General features: G+C 37.3%; 1 protein-coding gene across 16 annotated transcripts in view; it reads left to right on the top strand.

The window, feature by feature from the left end:
* The window catches only part of Cadps2 (calcium dependent secretion activator 2), a 526,649-nt gene that overhangs the window by 430,405 nt on the left and 75,472 nt on the right, over positions 1-20,772 (top strand). For 10 of the 16 annotated variants that reach the window (XM_047562660.1, XM_047562665.1, XM_047562661.1 and 7 more), the window contains 3 exons: positions 7,623-7,726; positions 9,390-9,398; positions 19,933-20,089. In XM_047562660.1, the coding sequence (XP_047418616.1) occupies positions 7,623-7,726; positions 9,390-9,398; positions 19,933-20,089 (270 nt within the window). The remainder of the gene's footprint in view (positions 1-7,622; positions 7,727-9,389; positions 9,399-19,932; positions 20,090-20,772) is intronic. The other 6 variants (XM_047562675.1, XM_047562674.1, XM_047562664.1 and 3 more) reach the window with 1 other exon arrangement.

Raw genomic sequence — 20,772 nt, forward strand, 5'->3', positions numbered from 1 at the left:
TATTACTCCTTATTTTGTGGTCTCTAATTCCCTGCCAAAGAAAGTTTCACACAGTCACTGACTTTTACCTCACATATATGTTGACACATGTCAGTCATGGGTCACTACTTACTGTTGTCTTATGGAGATTGCTCAGTTTAGATCCTGTTCAGCTGCCAAAGGCCTACACTCCAGTAGCTAATTCTCCTTTATTCCACTGTTGACCACTGACTTAAAAATGAATTTATTAATGTGAAAACTAATACTGGTGAAATAGTTAATGTGACTGTGACCACAGAACAATTATTGCAAAGCACTATGTCATTAACATGGCTAATTCCAAGGAGATATTAAGTGAAACTGTTGCTTTAAATGAGAGGGTCATTAAATGAGTTGATCCCAAAGGGCTCTGTGGAAGTAGGAGCCACAGACTTATTGTTTTCAAACAACTGTGGCATTAGTATTCTTATGGATTCCTGAAAACTGTAGGAGGCCCTGCCCTCTTAGATTAATTATGTTCATTCATACATATAGGATTGCCTAAACAGGAACAACCTCCTAGCTGTATAACCCTATAAAAATGTAAAATTCATTCCAATTCTGCAGTCATCTTATACCTAAAATGAGGTTTATATAAAGAAGTAGTTTGATTTCAACTAAAGGATAAAATTTACATAGGGTCACCTTTGTTTTTAATTCTGTTTTTCATAAGCATTAACAGTACTCAAAGTGTGTTTTCTAGGCCAGCATTGAGAGCATCACCTGGCAACTTATCAGAAATACAGATTCTTGGGTCTCACCCAAGAAGGCTGAATCAGAAACTCTGGAGGTGATGCCAGGCAGTTTGTCTTAGCAAGTCCTCCAGGTGGTTCTGATTCACACTGAAGTTGAGAACCACAGATCTATACTAAAGATACTCCATTCATTGATGAAAGCAATATATATCCTAGCACTCATAGAACCATAATGTCATTTAGAGTGCAGTTAGAGAACGTGTCAATGATGCCAGCTTCTCTTTCATCACTCACAGTGAACGTAGCAAGTGTATGCCCCATCGAGTTTTAGGAATTGCCTCCCCCCAGATTTTTGGAGCAGTCTTCTTAGCAAGTTATATACTGTTCCCTCTAGGGCAATAAGGGCAGAGATTTCCCCCAGAATCATCTAACCTACTCACAAGCCCTAAAAAAGTAGTAGACAGGTGGCAGGGAGGGGAGAGTTTGGTCTAATGGGAAGAAAGTATCTGGTTACCTGCCCTACTTCCCTCTTGGGATAAAAAGGTTCATGAGTATTGAGATCTGGCCAGGATTAAGGCTCCTGGGATCCTGGCTGCCCTAGGCTCTGGCACCTCATCACTTACCCCAGGTTGCTTTGTCTGGAGCTGGAGAATAGGAAAGAAAACCTAAATGAAAATTTAGACTTTCCAACTGAGCTATCTGTGTGGGCCACACAAATGGATAAGCAGTGGTACTAGACAAGAGTTAAGATCCAGACTAGGGAGCCAGGAAATATTGCCTGAACCAGCAAAGAAGGCCTAACGGGACCATGACTTATGAATGAACAGAAGGCATCTTACATAGAGTTAGGTAAGACCCTGTCTTTTCTGTTATTTCTGGTTGGAGCAAATTGTTTATGTGCCCCCAGCACTGTGTGCAATGCTGCCATGGGTTTCTCTGAAGACTGGAAGAGGAGGAGGAAGGGGATTCATTCCCCACTTTTCTTAGCTGTATCTGAAGTAGATAATTTTAGCAAGCAGTCCACAGAGAAGCAGCTGACAGACCCTGCCACTGGATGATCTTGGGTTGCCAGGTAGAAGAAATTCAATGTCACATCCTTGGCCCAATTTCCTTCTTCTATGTGATCTGTCAAGGTGAAACCTCACTATTTACAGCTCAGAGAGTGTCCCAGGTGAATGCTTCCATATTGCAATATCTTCTTCCAAAGGGAAGTCTTGCTTTTAACCCCCTAACTGGATGATAATCATTTTCCTGTGTCTTTCTCCTCTTTCCAAACTTTTTCCAAAGTTATTCCTAGAGTCCCTATTTATTTATTTATAGTACTTGAGATTGAATCCAGTGTGCTTTACCATACAGCTACACCCCCAGTCCTTTTGCTTTTGAGACAGACCCTCACTGAGTTGCTGAGGCTAGCCTCAAACTTGTGATCCTTCTGCCTCAGCCTCCTGAATTGCTGAAACTACAGGTGCACATCACCATGCCAAGCTAACCCTACAGTACCTTTTAAATCTTTAATGTCTCTCACCTCAGCTATTTCATAACAGGACTTTCTTGTCCTCTATCCAGTTTTTATTGGGAGGTAGAAGCAACAGGAGAGTAAGTTTTTCTTTGCATGGGAGGAATGGAAAAAGTGAAAGACTTTGTGTTGGACTGCTGCTCGCTTTCTAAACTCAAACACCCACCCACTAAAATAATTTCTTTCTGAAGAACTCTGCAGGATATGCATGAGCAATTTAAAGCCTTCCTGTTGATTCATCTTCGGTCCTATTTCTTGCAAGCTAAAATCCCTGTGATCACATGCTGAGTGCATTTAATTGGCCCTCTGTTCAGACTTCATTACAGAACTTCCTCATATTGGCTAAAAACAGGTAGTATGTTGCCATAGTCTACTTCAGAGTCTGGTTAGGGAGAGAGATATATAGATTCTTTGAAGTCAGAAATATTATCTTGTTCACCATTGTATCTACTCAGTTTGCTAGTGCAGCCCCTTAAATGAAATAAATATTCATTGATTAAATGCAAAGCCACAAACTCTGGGGAGTTGAAAAACCAAATAGGAAATCTGAGTACAAATGCAGGAATTACTTTTTTATATTCCCCACCAAAATCATCATGGCCTTCGTGCAAGAAAGGAAAGAAGACAGGGCCATGTTAGAGTGGGATTGTTATATAATCCTTCAGTCATTGCCATCTTGAGACACTATTTCTTGTTTAGCTACAAGTACAGATGCAGTCTAGAAAAAGTTAAGATCATTGTGTGTATGTGTGTTGAGAATACTTAAAATCTTGTCTTATCAAAATTAATTTGTTATGATCATTACATAATACATGTACATTAAATCATAATTTATACTTTGAACATATGCAATCTTTATTTGTCAATTAAATAGTTAAGATCAAAAGCATTTCAAATTGCTACACATCTGACATGAAAAAAAAGGAGCTGAAGCGATCTCACTGGTCATCTTCCCATGCCCCCTTCCGACTTTTACCATGAACATCATGGTGCATTCATGGCTAGGAACCTTGACAGGAAATGGCAGCAAGGGAGGCAGTCAAGGAGAATGTTCTGGGAGCCCACACCTCTCTGAAGCCTGGGAGCGGAACTAAAGCCTATCAAAACAAAGCAGTCAATCTGTCCTCTGCAACTTTCCACCTCCTTCCCTCTTTTCTACTGGGATATCTTCTTAAAGGTACAGAGGCACAATTAAAAGGAATTGCTTTAAGGAGCCAAGGAGTGTTGCCATAGAAAAATCAAAAATGTTCCAGAATGAAAAAGGATCATAGCCAAGAGCAGTGCATTGAAATTCATCATGAAACCTTGCTGCTTTTGGCGTATTTGTTTTAAATGTCACTATTTGAAATGTATTACAACAATCAGCAACTTGGTGTGAAACTTGAAGAATATAGAGAACATCTGTAATGCTGTGAAAATGTTACTAAAAGAGCGAAAGAAAACACCTTAAGGAGGAATTCTCAAATATTCACAGCGATCAGGTTCTTGAATGGATCTGTTGATAACCTTGTTGTCTGATAGAGTTCCGACTATGAAATGCTTTAGACTTGTTGACTGTAGTCAAATGGTGAAAACCAGGGGTAGCATACACATGTGCCTGATAAAAATACTATTTATTTAAAGTATTAGTGGCCATTACTTTCAAGTACAAAGTTTTAAACCTCTCAGTAAACATAATCTAGGAGGAATAAAACATTTTAGACTATGGTTGAGTTTCACCTAGGACACAGGGTCCGCACCAGAGTTTTTATTTAAGATAGCATCAAATGTAAAAAGCTGATTTTGAAACATTCATACATAAACAGTAATATGTTTCAAGGTGGTTTTTATGATTTTTTTTCCATTATTGCCTACTTGTAGCTAAGAAGATGGTATGTGTGTGTTATTCCTGTGAGAGAACTGAAAATGAAAAATAATTCAAGTCATTGAGAAGATTTTAATCTCATCTCAGACAGCAGCTGTGTGACCTTGATCACCTTCCTCAGCATCTCTGAGACTCTGTACCTGAGAGTCTTGATTCCTTAACTTTCACATTGGGTGTGAGGGTTTGGTCAACAATGTGCTAAAGTATACAAAAAACAAGTTCCTGTTCTGTGATATAAAAATTTTCTTTAATTCTTTCATCTTCACCTTTCCTTGTGAAAAACAAACTGTGCACACTTGTAAAAATACTAAGATAATATCAATCAATAGATAAAACCCAGAATTTATAGGTAGCGTAGATTCTCTAAGCTTGAAAAATCTTTGAATGACTTTGATCCTTCCCTCAAAGTGTCTCTTGTATCTTTGCCTCCTTCTCCATCCCCGATACTCTACTGAATGGGACCCCCAGGGTCCATGCCACATACCCTCACTGAGCCAAAGACATTTTCCTAAAATTCTCTTAATTCCAAAGCCCTGCTAAGAAACATTTGTGCTAAGCTATGTATCAGTAGTCATCCAGCCTGCTAATTATCTTACTTACAGCCTACCATGGTCAACCATCATTCCCAGCACATTCTGGTTCTAACCAGGTAAGTACCAGACATAGCAGCTAGGAGCCACATGAAGTTCAGATCTTCCTTTCACTACTTTTTAGTTGTTGCATTTCATCTCTGCTGTGCATGTGTCCTTATCTGTGATTTATATTGATTAAAAAACAAAAAGACAGGTGTTATGAAAAGCAGTGAGATAACCCACAGGAAGTGGCCGCTAGTGCCCAATAGTGGCTCTCAGGGAACTGTAACCTCTGTGCCTGTCGGCATCTTCTCCTTCCTCTACAATGCACCTCATATGTCATACAGTTCCTCTTCTCTGGAAACCCTCCCTTTTCTTACCCCAGTCATTTGTTATTCCTTGTCAGCATGATGCAACTGGGGTTCATATCCCTGAACCCCCAAACCATGTACACATCCTACTAAATTCTCTTGCAAGAGGGAATTATAACTTATCTTCCCTCTAATGTCACCCAAGCCCGCCTGCTTTCTGCAGTCTCCTCCTATCTCTCACATCACTGATATATGTATTTGCTTCATATTGTTTCCAAACTTTTCTCGAGGACCTTGTTTTCCCCTTAAACAGCCAGAGCCTCCCCCAAGTAGAACAGGCTGTGGAACTAAGTCCTGAGCCAGCTTGACCTCACCCTTGTTTGAAGATGTTGAAATGTTCTTGGAAGAGATGGAGGATTTGACGGTTGATGTCTAAGGATGCTTTAAGTGGGTTTCTGGGTTTTGCTTTGAGATCAGGGGCATGTCTTATACTACTGTCAACTAAAAAGAAAAAGCAGAAAAGATTGACCTGGAAGAAGAGGAAATAGCATTTATTTGGGAAACAAAGAATTTCAATTTGGTACATTGAACCAGGGCCACCCTACATAGTGTCCTCTAAGGCAACTGTAGCCCAGATTTTTCATATGAGCTTTCTACAAAAAGTTGTTTACAGAGGCAGTTTATTGACTGGGCAGAAATACTGAATCACAAATCTGATCTGATTAATTAGTCAGTCATGGTATTCCAAACTGAGAATCGTTGAAGTCCAGAGCATATGACCTTTGTTGTTTAATCCAAGTCCAATGGAATATTCCCTTAGCAGGTGTGCACATCCTCTGCAGTCTCCCAACCCTGCCTTAGAAAGCTGTGGCCTTGGTTACTTCATTTTCTTTCACGTTTCTTTCTACTCCCCACAGCTAAGAGAATTGTGGGCACACTCAACTATTTGGTGTCTGACAGGCTGATTTTCCTAAAGAATCATTGTGTTCTCTGATCCCTGTTGAAGAAGAGCTGTGACTCTCCCTCTTGCAAGAGAATTTAGTAGGATGTGTACATCGTTTGGGGGTTCAGGGATATGAACCCCAGTTGCATCATGCTGACAAACATCAACCCTAAGTAGTGTTTGTCTGCATCACAATGTGTCCTTGGAGAACAAATTAGGATGGAGCAAATGTAAGTCTTCCAAATATAAGGCTGGAATTTTAAGGAGAAATAAATTGAGGGAAAAGATCTGTTGCAGGAAAAATAGGGGGAAAAAAGTGACTCCTAAGGTCCACAGAAGAAATTCTTTTTTCTGAAAAATTGATTTTCCCTTCCATCTGGTCTTCTTAATGGGACAGAGAGAAATAAGGGAGCTTATAAGTCTAAGACAGGGTGGTTTAGATACAGTCTGAGAGTGTCCCCCAAAGTTTCATGTACAGGGAGCTTGGTCTTCAGTGTGGCAGCGTTGAGGTGGTGAGACATTTAAGAGGTAAGGGGGCAGTGATTGGATCATGGTGACAGCATTCTCAGAAGGAATTAATGCTGATCTCTGAGCTAGTTCTTAGAGTCAGTTCTCAGAAGACTGGGTTGTTACAGAGCACGCACTTAGTTCCTTCCTTCTGCATGTAGTCTATTTCTACTTCTCTACCATGTTACAGTGTGCCCAGAAAGGCCTTCCCTAGAGGCCAAACAGACAGGGCTACCCAATCTTGAACTTTAAGCCTTCAAAACCATGTGCTAAATACACTTCTTTTCTTTATAAAGTACCCAGTGTCAGGTATTCTATTATAGCAACACAAAATGGACTAAGACAAGGGTTCATCTTTATTAATTAAAAACTCTGCTCTTTGTATTCAATCTTGAAAGTTTCATTACTCAGAACACATCTAATTTCTGCCAGTTTGTTGTATCTTTGAAATCAACTATTTTGCCTTCTCTTTTTCTGAATTTCAGGTAGTTGTACTTAATCTTCTTGTGGCCTGTCCTTTTTTACACCAATTTGGCTTAATGCTGAAGGAACTTTTAACTTCAAAGAATGTGTCTGCCCTTCCCCATCCCCCTGCCCCTGACAGTTGGAAGGTGGGGTAGGATGGTGGCAGGGAAGCAGGAGAGGAAATCAGTTAATTGCAGGCTGTCAGAGTTGTTTTAGGTGACTTTGTACTTCTTGAATTTAAGATCACTGTGAACTATAGACATTCAGGATGGGAATTTAAATAGCAACAAAAAAGCCTGGGTTTTGCTAATGCCAGGAATGACTCATCTGGTGAGAATGGTATTGAATTGATAATACAATACAGAGAGAAGGAAAAGACTGTGGTATCTGCTCTCTTTGTGTTTCTGACCTTGAGGAGAATTATAACTTGTTTGTTGCAGAAGTTGAGCATCTAATGTGCTGTTGCACCTGTTAGTTCTTATGTACTAAATGGCAAAGCACTTGCGGATCCCTGTGATTGCTTTGTGGGTGAAATATTTTCTTCAATCTGGTGAACTGGGTTTGTAAAATATAATGTATTCAATTGTGTTTCTTGCATCCCTTATTTCTCAAAAGTATGCTTTCTCATTCTATTTCAACACCGCAGTCTCATCATTACGTCTTAGAATATGTTTGCCTTTGTATTTTCAAGGTAACATTGTTTTTGTTTTTCTCTTTCTTTTTAAATATAGAGACCATGAACCAGGCAACTCCTGCTAGGAAGCTGGAAGAGGTTCTTCATCTAGCAGAGCTCTGCATAGAAGTCTTACAACAGAATGAAGAGCATCATGCAGAGGTGATGACTGGTTTAAAGCTCTTTGAAGGCTCTGTCATAGTGGCAGCAGCACCAAAAAAGTAGCCTGATGATACACAGCTGGCCATTCACCTTTAGAAAACTGAGAGCATATATGAATTTCCTAGAAATATAATTTCTGTACATTACAAAGCATACATATACTATAGTTGCATATGTATAAAATTTCGTATCTATTTCTGAAAACAATCTTGTAAGAGCCTATAGAATCTATCCCAGAATGCATAAAGAATATAACCAAACTGGGTGGGGCAGTGACTCTGGAGACTGAGGCAGAAGGCTCATCAGCCTCAGCATCATCATCAGCCTCAGCAACTTAGTGAGACCCTATCTCAAAAGATTTTTTTAAAAGGACTAGGGATGTAACTCAGTGGTAGAGTGCCTCCGGGTTCTATCCCCCAGTACAAAAAAAAATTTTTTTTTTTTTTTACAAAATAAAGCTAGAACACAATCCTACCTTATGAGGCCAAATCACTTGCTTTGACCCTTATGCTGTGATCACTTTAGTTTAGAAATTTAAGTGAATCAACATTAAAATGGAAAATCTGTGATGTTTGAAAGTAAATAGAATAGAAAACATTTATAATTATAGTTGATCATTCTCCTCTTATCAAACTTTTTCATTAAACCTTCATTGTTTGTAATTTTGAAGTTCTAATTCCATATTAATATTCATTACAGTTCTGGAGTGGTTTTTCTTCATGCAAACAGCTCATATTCTAAACCGTTGTAATGATTGTGAGTTTATTTGTAAAAACAAAATTATTTCCTGCTTCTGCTTGGGGTGGGGGAAATGAATGGAACCAAATAAATGTAATAAAATTTAGTGCCCTAACAGTGCTTTTATTCTGGAGAAAGCACAAGAATGAACAAGAAAAAAGATCAGATACATATGAATTTATAGAATATTTATGTTTAATGAAACCTAGTTCTCAAAAATATAAGAAACTACAGGATCTATGTTTTAAGCAAATTCTTGGAAAAGAGTATTCAGGAAAACTTACCATAGGTAACTGAGATTTATTGTATCTGGTTATAAATATGATCATTCAAAACATCTGCTTTTAGCTCACACTGTGGAATCTAGTTTTTAGCTTGCATCTGTCATGTGTGAACTTGTTATGGATATTTTATTTTAAACTGAAGAAACAGCTGCTTCAATAATTTGAAATGAATTCCCAGGAGGATCTTTTCTAAGCTAGTACCATTGCTATGTTACAATGAAAATGATTACATGATAAAATATATGTATATTTTGTCTTTGTCTTTTGTTAAAAGGCATTATCGTCAGAGTATTAGGCCTTTCTAAATTAAAAATAATCCAATTGAAATATATATTTCAGTTGAACAGGTCCCTCAAATACCTTTTATAGAAATAAAAAACTAAATATTATTTAATATACTCCATGCAGTCACTGAGAATGCATGTTGGAGTATAACCTATCAAACACAATTAAAATGTTATTTAATTTTTTGAATCCATGAATATACAGTTGACTTTATTGAAAGAGATGATCATAAAATAAATATCATTCTACTATATGCTAAAATATAGAACTGTTATGGTGTCATCTTTTTATAAAATGCTCTGTAACACTGGCATTTTTCTATTCCACTATGCTTCCAAATTCTTGGAATCCCTCAGGGAAGAGAGGTGAGTGAAATTAATTCCACTGTTTTTCTAGCTTGGGATAACTCTTGTATGTGAATTTAAGAGAAGACCCACTGATGCTAATAATTTTAAAGTCAACTTAGTCCTTTCCTTAGAATGAAAGACTGTTTCTCTTTGAACAACTATAATCTAATCTTTGTTACACTAGTGATGATGTGTAATGTGCCTTATTAACAATCATAGGCATAATTACTTAGATGCTGACCATCTAAGTAAAGTACAACAGAACAGATTTTGATATTTTGGTTTGGGTTTGTGATTTTGATTTTTTTTTTTTAATCCTGTAAGCCAGATAAACTTTTTCTCCAAGTACTACTGGAGAATGAATTTGAGTGATCCCAGAGTCCTCTCCAGAGTGAATTGGTAGACTGCACTCCATACTGAGCTAGTTTCTTTCCTCCATGAAAGAGCACCTGGCTCCGCTCCCTTGTGGGAGGTTAATGTGTCTGCCTCAAGGAGACCTTGAAGTGGCTGTGTGTCAGCTCAGTTCTTTTCATTCTCCTTCCCTGCACAGTGGCAGTTTACTTGACAGGGCTAAGAGGTTGTTTCTGTCCTTCAACAATTTCTCAGTTAAGCAGGCCTCCTGTCCTTCGGATCTTTGACAGTAACTTACTTACAAGGCAGTTTTCCCTTTTCTCTGAAAGCCTCTCCAACTCTCCTCTCAGGTGTTTTTCTTTAGAATTCCTGGTTCCTCCTTAGACGGTTTAAGCTCCTTTCCAGAAAGTCTTCAAGGCTGTCTCCACATTTCAGTGACTAGACCATGTTTGTCCAGAAATTTCAGGCAAACTGATCTGACAACTTTTCATCCAAAAGCCACTTACTCTGACAAAGCTGGGGAGTCCCAGTGCCTAGTAGAGAAGCTGTCGGCTCTCGCCAGCATGCCCCTTCCACACTTATCATCTATCCAGTAAGAAAAAAGACCCAGAAAGGTTGAGCAACTTGCCAGGTATGCACAACGGGTTAGTAAGTGGGTAAAAACCCAGACCAGACCTTAGGTCCAGATATTTTCTAATAAACCACACTGTTGTTTTCCCATTTAAATGGAATGACTGGAGTGATCATCCTGACCCGGTTCTGCTGACAGGTTTGACATGCGGTATCATAGCAGAGATGAAAATGCATAGGGAGGATTCCGATGCCAGCCTCGAGCTGTCCTCTTCCATTCAGTCATTCTCTCCCTGGTCCTCAGGCACATGCCAGGATTCTCAAAGTGCTGAGGGTATCAGTCATGAGGCAAGGGAAATGACAAGATCAATATGAAGGCAGCTCAAATTCCTGCTTTGCTGTTTATTGTTACAGCAAAATTTCAACTTAGGGTTCCTAAAACATTTTAAATATAATGTCCTCCCTCATATGATAGCACCATAGTCAAGGTGGTTTCGGAGTAATTTGGTAACTACAGCGTAGACTTGCTCTCAGTTCACTGCAGATGGGTAATATTTTTTTAAGAATTTAACCTTTATTTTTATTTATTTGTTTTTATGTGGTGCTGAGGATCAAACCCAATGCCTCACCTGTGCTAGGCAAGCGCTCTACCACTGAGCTACAACTCTATTCTTCCCAATGGGTGATTGATCCTGCACTTCAACTGGCTGTGTCCCAGGCTGCCCCAGCAGCAGAGCTGGGACAGGGAGCAGACCTAAGCATGAACACACATATTTGTTATGTACTCATTAACAGAAACATCTATGTTTTAATTTAGCTTCTGAATGAATTCAAACTTAAAGAGAAAAGGTGAAGCGATTTGGTTTTTTTCCCATTTGTTTTTGCATATTTCTCTCCACTGGCATGCATGTCTAGGGAATATGTTCAAATATGCTTATACAAAAGATTGACCATGAATGAAATCTACTATCTCCTTCTAAATGAGATTACAATAATCTTAACAGTTAAACTCATCTTAGTTATATATTATTCACATTTTGATAGCCAGCAAGATAAACCACCTTTCTTGTTTAGAATGGGTTTAAATTTAAGGTTATATTAGTCTCTGAACCAACAGATGTTCCTCAGTTGGGGAAGGATGATCAACAAGCGTCATTCATGTGGCTAGGGTACACAGTAGAACCCCATTTACAGGAGTGATTTCCCAAAGAAATTACAAGGACATGATTGCCCTAGCAAAAATGTTTGTTAATACTTTACTAATTATTATGTGTTTTATAATTTATTTTATTTTCACCTGATACATAAGCACTAGATATATTTATGGGGTATCATGCGATAGTTCAATACAGGTATGCATTGTGCAGTGTTCAAATCAGGATAAACGCAACTATCTCCTGAAACATTTATCATTGCTTTATGGTGAAAACACCCAAATTCTTTCTTTTAGCTTCTTTGAAAACTATCTAAGACATTATCATTATCTGTAGTCACCCTACAGTGCAATAGCACACCAGAGCTCTTTTCTGTTGGCTAACTATACCTCAGTGCCCATGAATCAATCTTCCTCTATCCTCCTCTCCCTCCCTCCTCTCCCAGTCTCATTCTACACTTGGCTGCAACGAGATTCACTTTTTTAGATTCCACAGATGAGTGAGCTCATGCAGGGCTTCCCTCTCTGTGCCTGACTTATTTCACTTAACAGTGACTTCCAGTTCATCCATGTTGTCATATATGCCAGAACTCCATCCTTTTTGTAGCTATTTACACCTGTCATGTGTATGTACCATTCTCTTGATCCAGCATCAGTCGATGGACACTTTGGTTTGTTGGTTGTTTGCCTACCTTGGCTTTGTGAACAGTGCCGCAGTGAACTTGGGGTTGCAGATGTCTTTTTGTCAGACTAATGTCATTTCCTTTGGTCAATAGCCAGTAGTGGGACTGCTGCAATAGTTCTATTTGTAATAGTTCTATTTTTAATTTTTGAGGAAACTCTATACTGTTTCCCATAATGACTGTACTAATTTATATTCTTGTTAATAGTGTACAAACAAAGGTTCCCATTTTTCCACATCCTTACCTGTATTTGTTATCCTTTTGTTAGGAGCCATTCTGACTGGAATGGAGTTTTTGTTTTTGCTTTTTTTTTCCATCTTTTTTTTTTGTAAACAAATGGGATACATGTTGTTTCTCTGTACATGAGTAAAGGCACACCATTTGTGTAACCCTAAATTTACATAGGGTAATTTGTTTGATTCATTCTGTTATTTTTTCCCTTCCCCCCACCCCTCCCACCCCTCTTTTCCCTCTATACAGTCCTCCCTTCCTCCATTCTTGCCACCCTCCCTAACCTTAACCCTAAACCTAACCCTAACCCTAACACTAACCCCTCCCACCCCCCATTATGTGTCATCATCTGCTTATCAGTGACATCATTTGTCCTTTGGTTTTTTGAGATTGGCTTATCTCACTTAGCATGATATTCTCAATTTCAACCATTTGCCTGCAAATGCCATAATTTTATCATTCTTTATGGCTGAGTAATATTCCATTGTGTGTGTGTGTATATATACACCACAGTTTCTTTATCCATTCATCAATTGAAGGATATCTAGGTTGGTTCCACAATCTGGCTATGGTGAATTGAGCAGCAATGAACATTGATGTGGCTGTATCTCTGTAGTATGCTGATTTTAAGTCCTTTGGGTATAGGTCAAGGAGTGGGATAGCTGGGTCAAATGGTGGTTCCATTCCAAGCTTTCTGAGGAATCTCCATACTGCTTTCCAGAGTGACTGCACTAATTTGCAACCCCACCAGCAATGTATGAGTGTACCTTTTTCCCCACATCCTTGCCAACACCTATTGTTGCTTGTGTTCTTGATAATCACCACTCTAATTGGGGTGAGATGGAATCTTAGGGTGGTTTTGATTTGCATTTCTCTTATTACTAGAGATGTTGAACATTTTTTCATATATCTGTTGATTGCTTGTAGATCTTCCATCTGGTTTTGATTTGAATTCCCCTGATGATTAATGATGTTGAGCATTTGTTACATACATTTTACCCATTTGTATGTCTTCTGTGAGGTATACCTATTAAAAATTCTATTGCCATCAGATTATTTGCTTTTTTTACTACTAAGCTATTTGAGTTCCTTATATATTCTGAATATTAATCCCTGGTCAGAAGTGTGGTTTGAAATATTTTCTCCCATTCTGTCAATTGTCTCTTCACTCCCTTGATGGTTAGTTTTGCTATACTTCCACTTTTTAGTTTGATATAAACTCATTTTCAGTTTTGCCTATTGTTTTCTGTGCTTTTTAAAGGGTTATCCAAAAAAAACTTGCCCATTCCAGTGTCCTGAAATAATGTCTTCCCTATGTTTTCTTCTTGTAGCTTCATAGTTTTATCTAATAGTTTTTTATCTTACATTTATGTCATTGATATATTTTGAGGTTTTTTTTAACTGGTGAGAAACAGGGGTCTATTTCATTCTTCTATATGTGGATATCCAATTTTCCCAGTACCATTTATTGGAAAGTAAAAATTTCTTCAATGTTTTCTCACCACCTTTGCTGAAAATGAATTAACTGTAGATGTGTGAGTTTACTTCTGGGCTCTCATCATTCTCTCTCTCTCTCTCTCTCTCTCTCTCTCTCTCTCTCTCTCTCTCTCTCTCTCCCCCCTCCCCCTCTCTTCCCTTCTCTCCCCCCTCTCCTAGTACCATGTTATAATAATTACTATTGCTTTATGGTGTATTTTTAAGTCAGACAGTGTAGGGCCTCCTACTTTCTTTTTGCTCAGGATTGCTTAGTCTATTTGGGGTATTTTGTAGTATTTTGTAGTTCCATATGAATTTTAGGATTTTTTTTAATTCCATGAAGAAAGCCATTGGTGTTCTATAGGGATTGCTTTGAATCCCTAGATGGCTTTCATAGTATGGACATTTCAACAATATTGGTTTACCCAACCCATGAACACAGGATGTCTTTCCATTTCTTTATGACTTCTTTAATTTCTGTTATCAATATTTTATAGTTTTCATTATACAGATTTTTCACCTCTTTGGTCAAATTTATTCCCAGGCATTTAATCAAAATAGCAAATCAAAACTATTGTTAAAAAAAAAAAAAAAAAAAAAAAAAAAAAAACTTGTGATTAGGTTGGAAGTAGTTTTTCACCCTAAATGTCCAAGTCCTTTCTGCTGCCCTTCAAAGAGTGTAACAATTCCTAGAACATGACCTTCCAGCATCACATGGTACTGCATCTAAGTATTTGTATGTGAATATGGCAGAGCCAGAGTAATAACTTAAACACTGGATTGTTTCCAGAGCTTTAGGATCATCTACAAATTCCAAGATTGCAAATTCATCTCCTTTTGGGCAAGGGGAATAAATTCCAAAATTAGGTTCACCGTTTTTGCTTATTTATACAGGCACCTTCCCTTTGATGATTTATTTTTATGCGAGGGAGGGGGTTACTGGGGATTGAACCCAGGGCACTTTACCACTGACCTATTTCCCAAGCCCTTTCAAAAAATACTTTTAAAACTTGAGATAGGACCTCACTAAGTCACTGAGGCTGGTCCCAAATTTGCAATTCTCTTGCCTCAGCCTCCCAAGTTGCTAAAATTTTACTGTATTTTGAGGGTCAAAGAAATCTAAAGCCTGAGACTTCAGAGAAACTATAAAGTTATATTTTAAAAATTAGACCATCAGAGATCTTTCTGATAAGAAATCAAGGGACATTATCAGTGCTCTGATCTGCTAGACATGGATGATTTGTAGATGGATAATGGTGGTGTGCCGTCTGTGGTTGCTTAAGAAGTTACATGTATGAGAAATCTTGCTCCCTAGACTCCAGCCTGTCTGGATTCAATCACTGTCCTCTTAACTACCAACTGTATGACATTGGCAAGTTGCTAACATATAAAATAAGGAGAATTATATCACCTACCTAAAAGGACTATTTGAAGAATAAAATAAGATAGTGTTCATAAAACTTTTAGAACAACATTTGGCACATAGAAACTATTTAATTGATATTGGACATTATTTTAAAAACTCATGAACTCACATTATAAGATCTGTGTATGAATGTCAACACATTTTTAATAACTGATAGCAATATTTGTTTATATTTGTACAGAAAGGAATTTTCATATTGATTTGATTTTCACAATAGAAATTCTGGAGGAGGTGAGGGTAACTATTGTTATTGCTAATTTGCAGATGAGGCAATTTTTGGAAATCCACTCAGAGAACTGATGTCCCTACCTTTGACTACTCAAGTCTCACCATTGCGTTCAAAAGCTTATACTTTACTTCTAGGTTCAGTGTTCATTCTTACCTACCAGTGTTTTTGACTATATTTCATAAAAAGACCAGGTTTTCCAAGTATGATTAGCCTGCCATATATGTTCTTTTCATTATACAAGATTTATCTCTTTTGTACTTCCTTCTTAAGTAAATGAAGCATTGCCTTCTGCCTCAGCCATCACATTTACACTATTTAGTAACCTAGCATTAGAGCCAGTAGCTTTAACCTGGATAGTCATGACTTTGATTGATGCCCTACCAACAGATGCATTTCTGGAAAGCATTTTTTTCCTACCTGATGGAGACCCTGATGCTGTTGACTCTCTGCCATCTCCCAAGAAGTGGTACCCTAGGGAGGAAATGATACAGTCTCTCTTCTTGGTTCTAACCTAGGGTGAGACAACTCCACTGAGTGGGATGGTAAGAAGGCAGAAGGGACAGGTATAGAACTGTTCTGGTGTTCTCAGGGTAGCTGCAACTCTTGCTTTGATTTTAAGAAACAGTGGTTGATTAACACTTCCTCCAGACATCATTAGAACAACTGGCATTCATCAGAGATTGGCTTATATTCATCAGGAACAGCACCATTAGAAGTATAATTGGAGATATAAATATGTACTTCTGCAAAACATAATGAAATTTTTTAGTTGATATCCAAAACTTGAGTCTTAAATTATATTCCATTGTATTTCATTCCTGACCCAGGTTCTGATTTCCAAGTTAACTTTAAAATGAGCTTTAGGAATTTTTCTTAGAGTCCTGAAACAATCCTGACCTAACATCACTATTATTTTCTTAAGTATTGACTGCGAACTGAAAGTGAGATTTTGAAAAAGTCTCTCTGCAGTACTGCATTTTTTTTTCTTTCTTTTTATTGTAAACAAATGGGATACATGTTGTTTCTCTATTTGTACATGGCGTAAAGGCATACCATTTGTGTAATCATAAATTTACATAGGGTAATGTTGTTTGATTCATTCTGCCATTTTTTCCCTTCCCCCCCTCCCCTCCAACCCTTCCCCTCCATCTATACAGTCCTTCCTTCCTCCATTCCTGCCCCCCTCCCTAAACCCAACTCCAACCCCAACACTAACCCTTCCCACCCCCCATTATGTGTCATCATCCACTTATTAGCGATATCATTCTTCCTTTGGTTTTTTGAGATTGGCTTATCTCACTTAGCATGATATTCTCCAGTTTCATCCATTTGCCTGCAAATGCCATAATTTTATCATTCTTTATGGCTGAGTAATATTCCATTGTATATATATACCACAGTTTCTTTATCCATTCATCAATTGAAGGACATCTAGGTTGGTTCCACAATCTGGCTATTGTGAACTGAGCAGCTATGAACATTGATGTGGCTGTATCTCTGTAATATGCTGATTTTAAGTCCTTTGGGTATAGGCCAAGGAGTGGGATAGCTGGGTCAAATGGTGTTTCCATTCCAAGTTTTCTAAGGAATCTCCACACTGCTTTCCAGAGTGGCTGCACTAATTTGCAGCCCCACCAGCAATTTAAGAGTGTACCTTTCTCCCCACATCCTCGCCAACACCTGTTGTTGGTTGTATTCTTGATAATTGCCATTCTAATTGGGGTGAGATGGAATCTTAGGGTGGTTTTGATTTGCATTTCTCTTATTACTAGAGATGTTGAACATTTTTCCATATGTTTGTTGATTGCTTGTACATCTTCTTCTGTGAAGTGTCTATTCATTTCCTTAGCCCATTTGTCAATTGGATTATTTACATTCTTGGTGTAGAGTTTTTTGAGTTCTTTATAGATTCTGGAAATTAGCGCTCTATCTGAAGTATGATTGGCAAAGATTTTCTCCCACTCTGTAGGCTCTTTCTTTGCATTGCTGATAGTTTCCTTTGCTGAGAGAAAGCTTTTTAGTTTGAATCTATCCCAGTTATTAATTCTTGCTTTTATTTCTTGTGCTATGGGAGTCCTGTTGAGGAAGTCTGGTCCTAAGCCGACATGTTGAAGCTCTGGACCTACTTTTTCTTCTATAAGATGCAAGGTCTCTGGTCTGATTCCGAGATCCTTAATCCATTTTGAGTTTAGTTTTGTGCATGGTGAGAGATATGGGTTTAGTTTCATTCTGTTGCATATGGATTTCCAATTCTCCCAGCACCATTTGTTGAAGAGGCTATCTTTTCTCCATTGCATATTTTTGGCCCCTTTGTCTAGTATGAGAAAATTGTATTTATTTGGGTTTGTGTCCATGTCCTCTATTCTGTACCATTGATCCACCTTTCTATTTTGGTACCAATACCATGCCGTTTTTGTTACTATTGCTTTGTAGTAGAGTTGAAGAAGTACTGCATTTTTACTAGGGTTTCTATACTGCTGTACTCAGTGAAGAATTTCAAGTTATTTTCTTTGTCACCCCTGCAGCTCCCAAAGGCAGAAATAAGATATAGTAATGAAATCATGTATATCATTGAATTTTTATTGTTAGCTTGTCAGATATCTATCCTAGTAAATATTTAACCAAAGAGCATCCAAAAATACACTTTTAAAGAACAATACATTCAGTGTACATGGAGTACAACATTCCCAATAAGTTTCACATTTCTATTTTTATCATAGCATTGAACTAGACATTAAAATAGCCATAACTCTCAAGTCTATTATTTATTTATACTACATTTTCTTCTTCAAGCCAGCTTTTCCTTCTATTTACCATTTACTAATTAGTTAAGGGGCAATTTTTACTAATATATCATTATTATTATATCTTTTTAAGACCATGTTCACTATAAAAGTTTTGAAGAAAATAGTGCGCCAGAATTTCAAAATCTGCTGTTCTATGGTTTTTCTCTTCCCGTATAATTTATTGTTAAATAAATTAAATGAAGCTTGAAAATAAAGGTGAACTCTTCCAACATTTTAAATCTTTTTTTCAATGAAAAATTTTAATTTGGAGGATAATGAAAATAACTGTATCACAGAAGTGTGTATGTTTTCTAGTAATTTGGTTAAAAGATAATTATATTGCCTAAAGCTCAAGAGAAAAATTAAAGATCTGAAACACTATTCAGCAAAAACAGTATTAGAAGTGATCCTTAAGTATATGAAGAATTGCTTAAACTTGTTTGTTATTAGAGAGACACAAAGTAAAGGAAAACAGAAATCAGAGAAGTCCCCATTATTTTCAAGATCTGTCTAAAAACTAAATATTATTTTCCCCCATCGAAACAGCAGAAATTTTTTAAAGTGATTATTTCTGTTACCTAAAATGCACAATAAAGTTCCTGGCAGAGTAGAAAGTGACATAGAGAATATACACACACTGCCCTTACAGTGCTTATAGTCCAAGAGGCAGACATAAAATATTCACGTATGCAGTCATGTCCTGTGAAGTAAAGATACCAGATATCAGTGGGGCCATCAAGGAGGACCTAATTTACACTGGAGGGTGGGGAAAATCCTCTCTATGAAAGTATATATTAGACCTGGAGTGGGGAGATTATACTTTGGGGTAGCTATTTAAGGGTTTTAGATTGTACTATAGTAAGTGCATTGGTAAACTAAAAAGGGGATTTAAGCAGAGAAATGTTGTGATCCCATTTATATTTTTAAAAGATTCATATAATGATAACCGGCTTCTATCTGGAGAAATAATGGAAGCAAACATTTTTCCTGGAGAGCATTTTCAATGTGTATAACTCTAAAATGCCCTTTAATTCAGCAATTTTTAGAAGTTTATCATAAGAAAATAATTAGTATTAAATACATAGATTTAAAGATGTTTATCACAGTATCATTAGAAGTTGCAAATCTTTGGAAAAAGCAATTTTGCTGGGAAAATGATTAAATAAATATATCCTTACAACAGAATATTTTGCTGTTATTAAAAGTAAAATAAAAACAATTATAGATTATGATGACAAATGTATTAATGTTTATATCTAAAAGAAATATTGGAAATAAATAAACCAAAACATTTATAATAGTTATGTTTATAAAAGGAATTTTCTTTTCATTTTACATTATAAATTGTCCAATTTATAATTCAATAAATTGCATTTATTCTTATACGTGCAATTGTTTTATAAAATAATAAATGTCATTGTATATTTTAATTGTTTAAGATTTCATATTTTATTCATCAGTGTTAAATTTGTTTATTTAAATATGTGAATCTATAAAATTTCTTCTCACCTTTTGAAACTATTATATTTTCTTTGTCATCGTTTTTTATGAAACTAAGACATGTTGTAAAATATGTTCAAGTTGCAAGGTATTAGCATGTGTTTCTCACAAGTGATGTTTCTGCTTTATTTTTTTATCCTTTTATAGGCATTTGCCTGGTGGCCTGATTTATTGGCTGAGCATGCAGAGAAATTTTGGGCTTTGTTCACAGTAGATATGGATACTGCACTGGAGGCTCAACCACAAGATTCCTGGGATAGTTTTCCTCTTTTCCAACTGCTCAATAATTTCCTCAGAAATGACAGTGAGCACTTGATTTTCTTTTGTATGTGAAATGGGGAGGGTAGGGGAGTGTTGTGTATTTGTATGTGTATTTACACAACCCTGGTGCTGGCCCTAGAAGAGTTGACATGGGCAACTTTAATCTAGGCGCAGACTCCCTGGATATTTTATGGTCTGGGGAAGAACAGGGATGCTGGCATTGTTCCTCAGCTCTGAGGTTCCCCTTATTCCCACCCTCCAGCACTCAGTAAGGACTCATAAGGAGGTACCCTTAGCATTGCAGTATGTAAATTGGAAATCTACAAAGGTTGGCACTTAGAGTCCTTGGACATACTTACATCTCTGAGAGACACCTTAGAAATTTGTCACCATTCTAGAAATTAGTCTGTTAAGGCACCTATGACCATGCATTATGGTATGGCTTCTGGCCTGGCAGTGGATTTATCTCCTCAGATGATGATAAAATACTCCTATGTGATACAACTTGCTCATTCAGAATAAAGAAAATGCGAAGGTCTTCTCTTTAGACTTTTATCCCAGTGCAAAAAAAAAAAAAAAAAAGATTTACAGTTACTCCGGCAGGTGGTCTAGCAGCCAGTGCACCATAGACCAAGTTGAACTCCACCTCCTCCTAACCTCTGGTTCTAGCTTATTCTCCTTGATCAGTACGATGGTCTTCTGTTGTGGATTTTCTTCTCCAGTCCA

The sequence above is a fragment of the Sciurus carolinensis genome, chromosome 8 (genome assembly GCF_902686445.1).
Source record: "Sciurus carolinensis chromosome 8, mSciCar1.2, whole genome shotgun sequence".
Taxonomy (NCBI): Eukaryota; Metazoa; Chordata; class Mammalia; order Rodentia; family Sciuridae; genus Sciurus; species Sciurus carolinensis.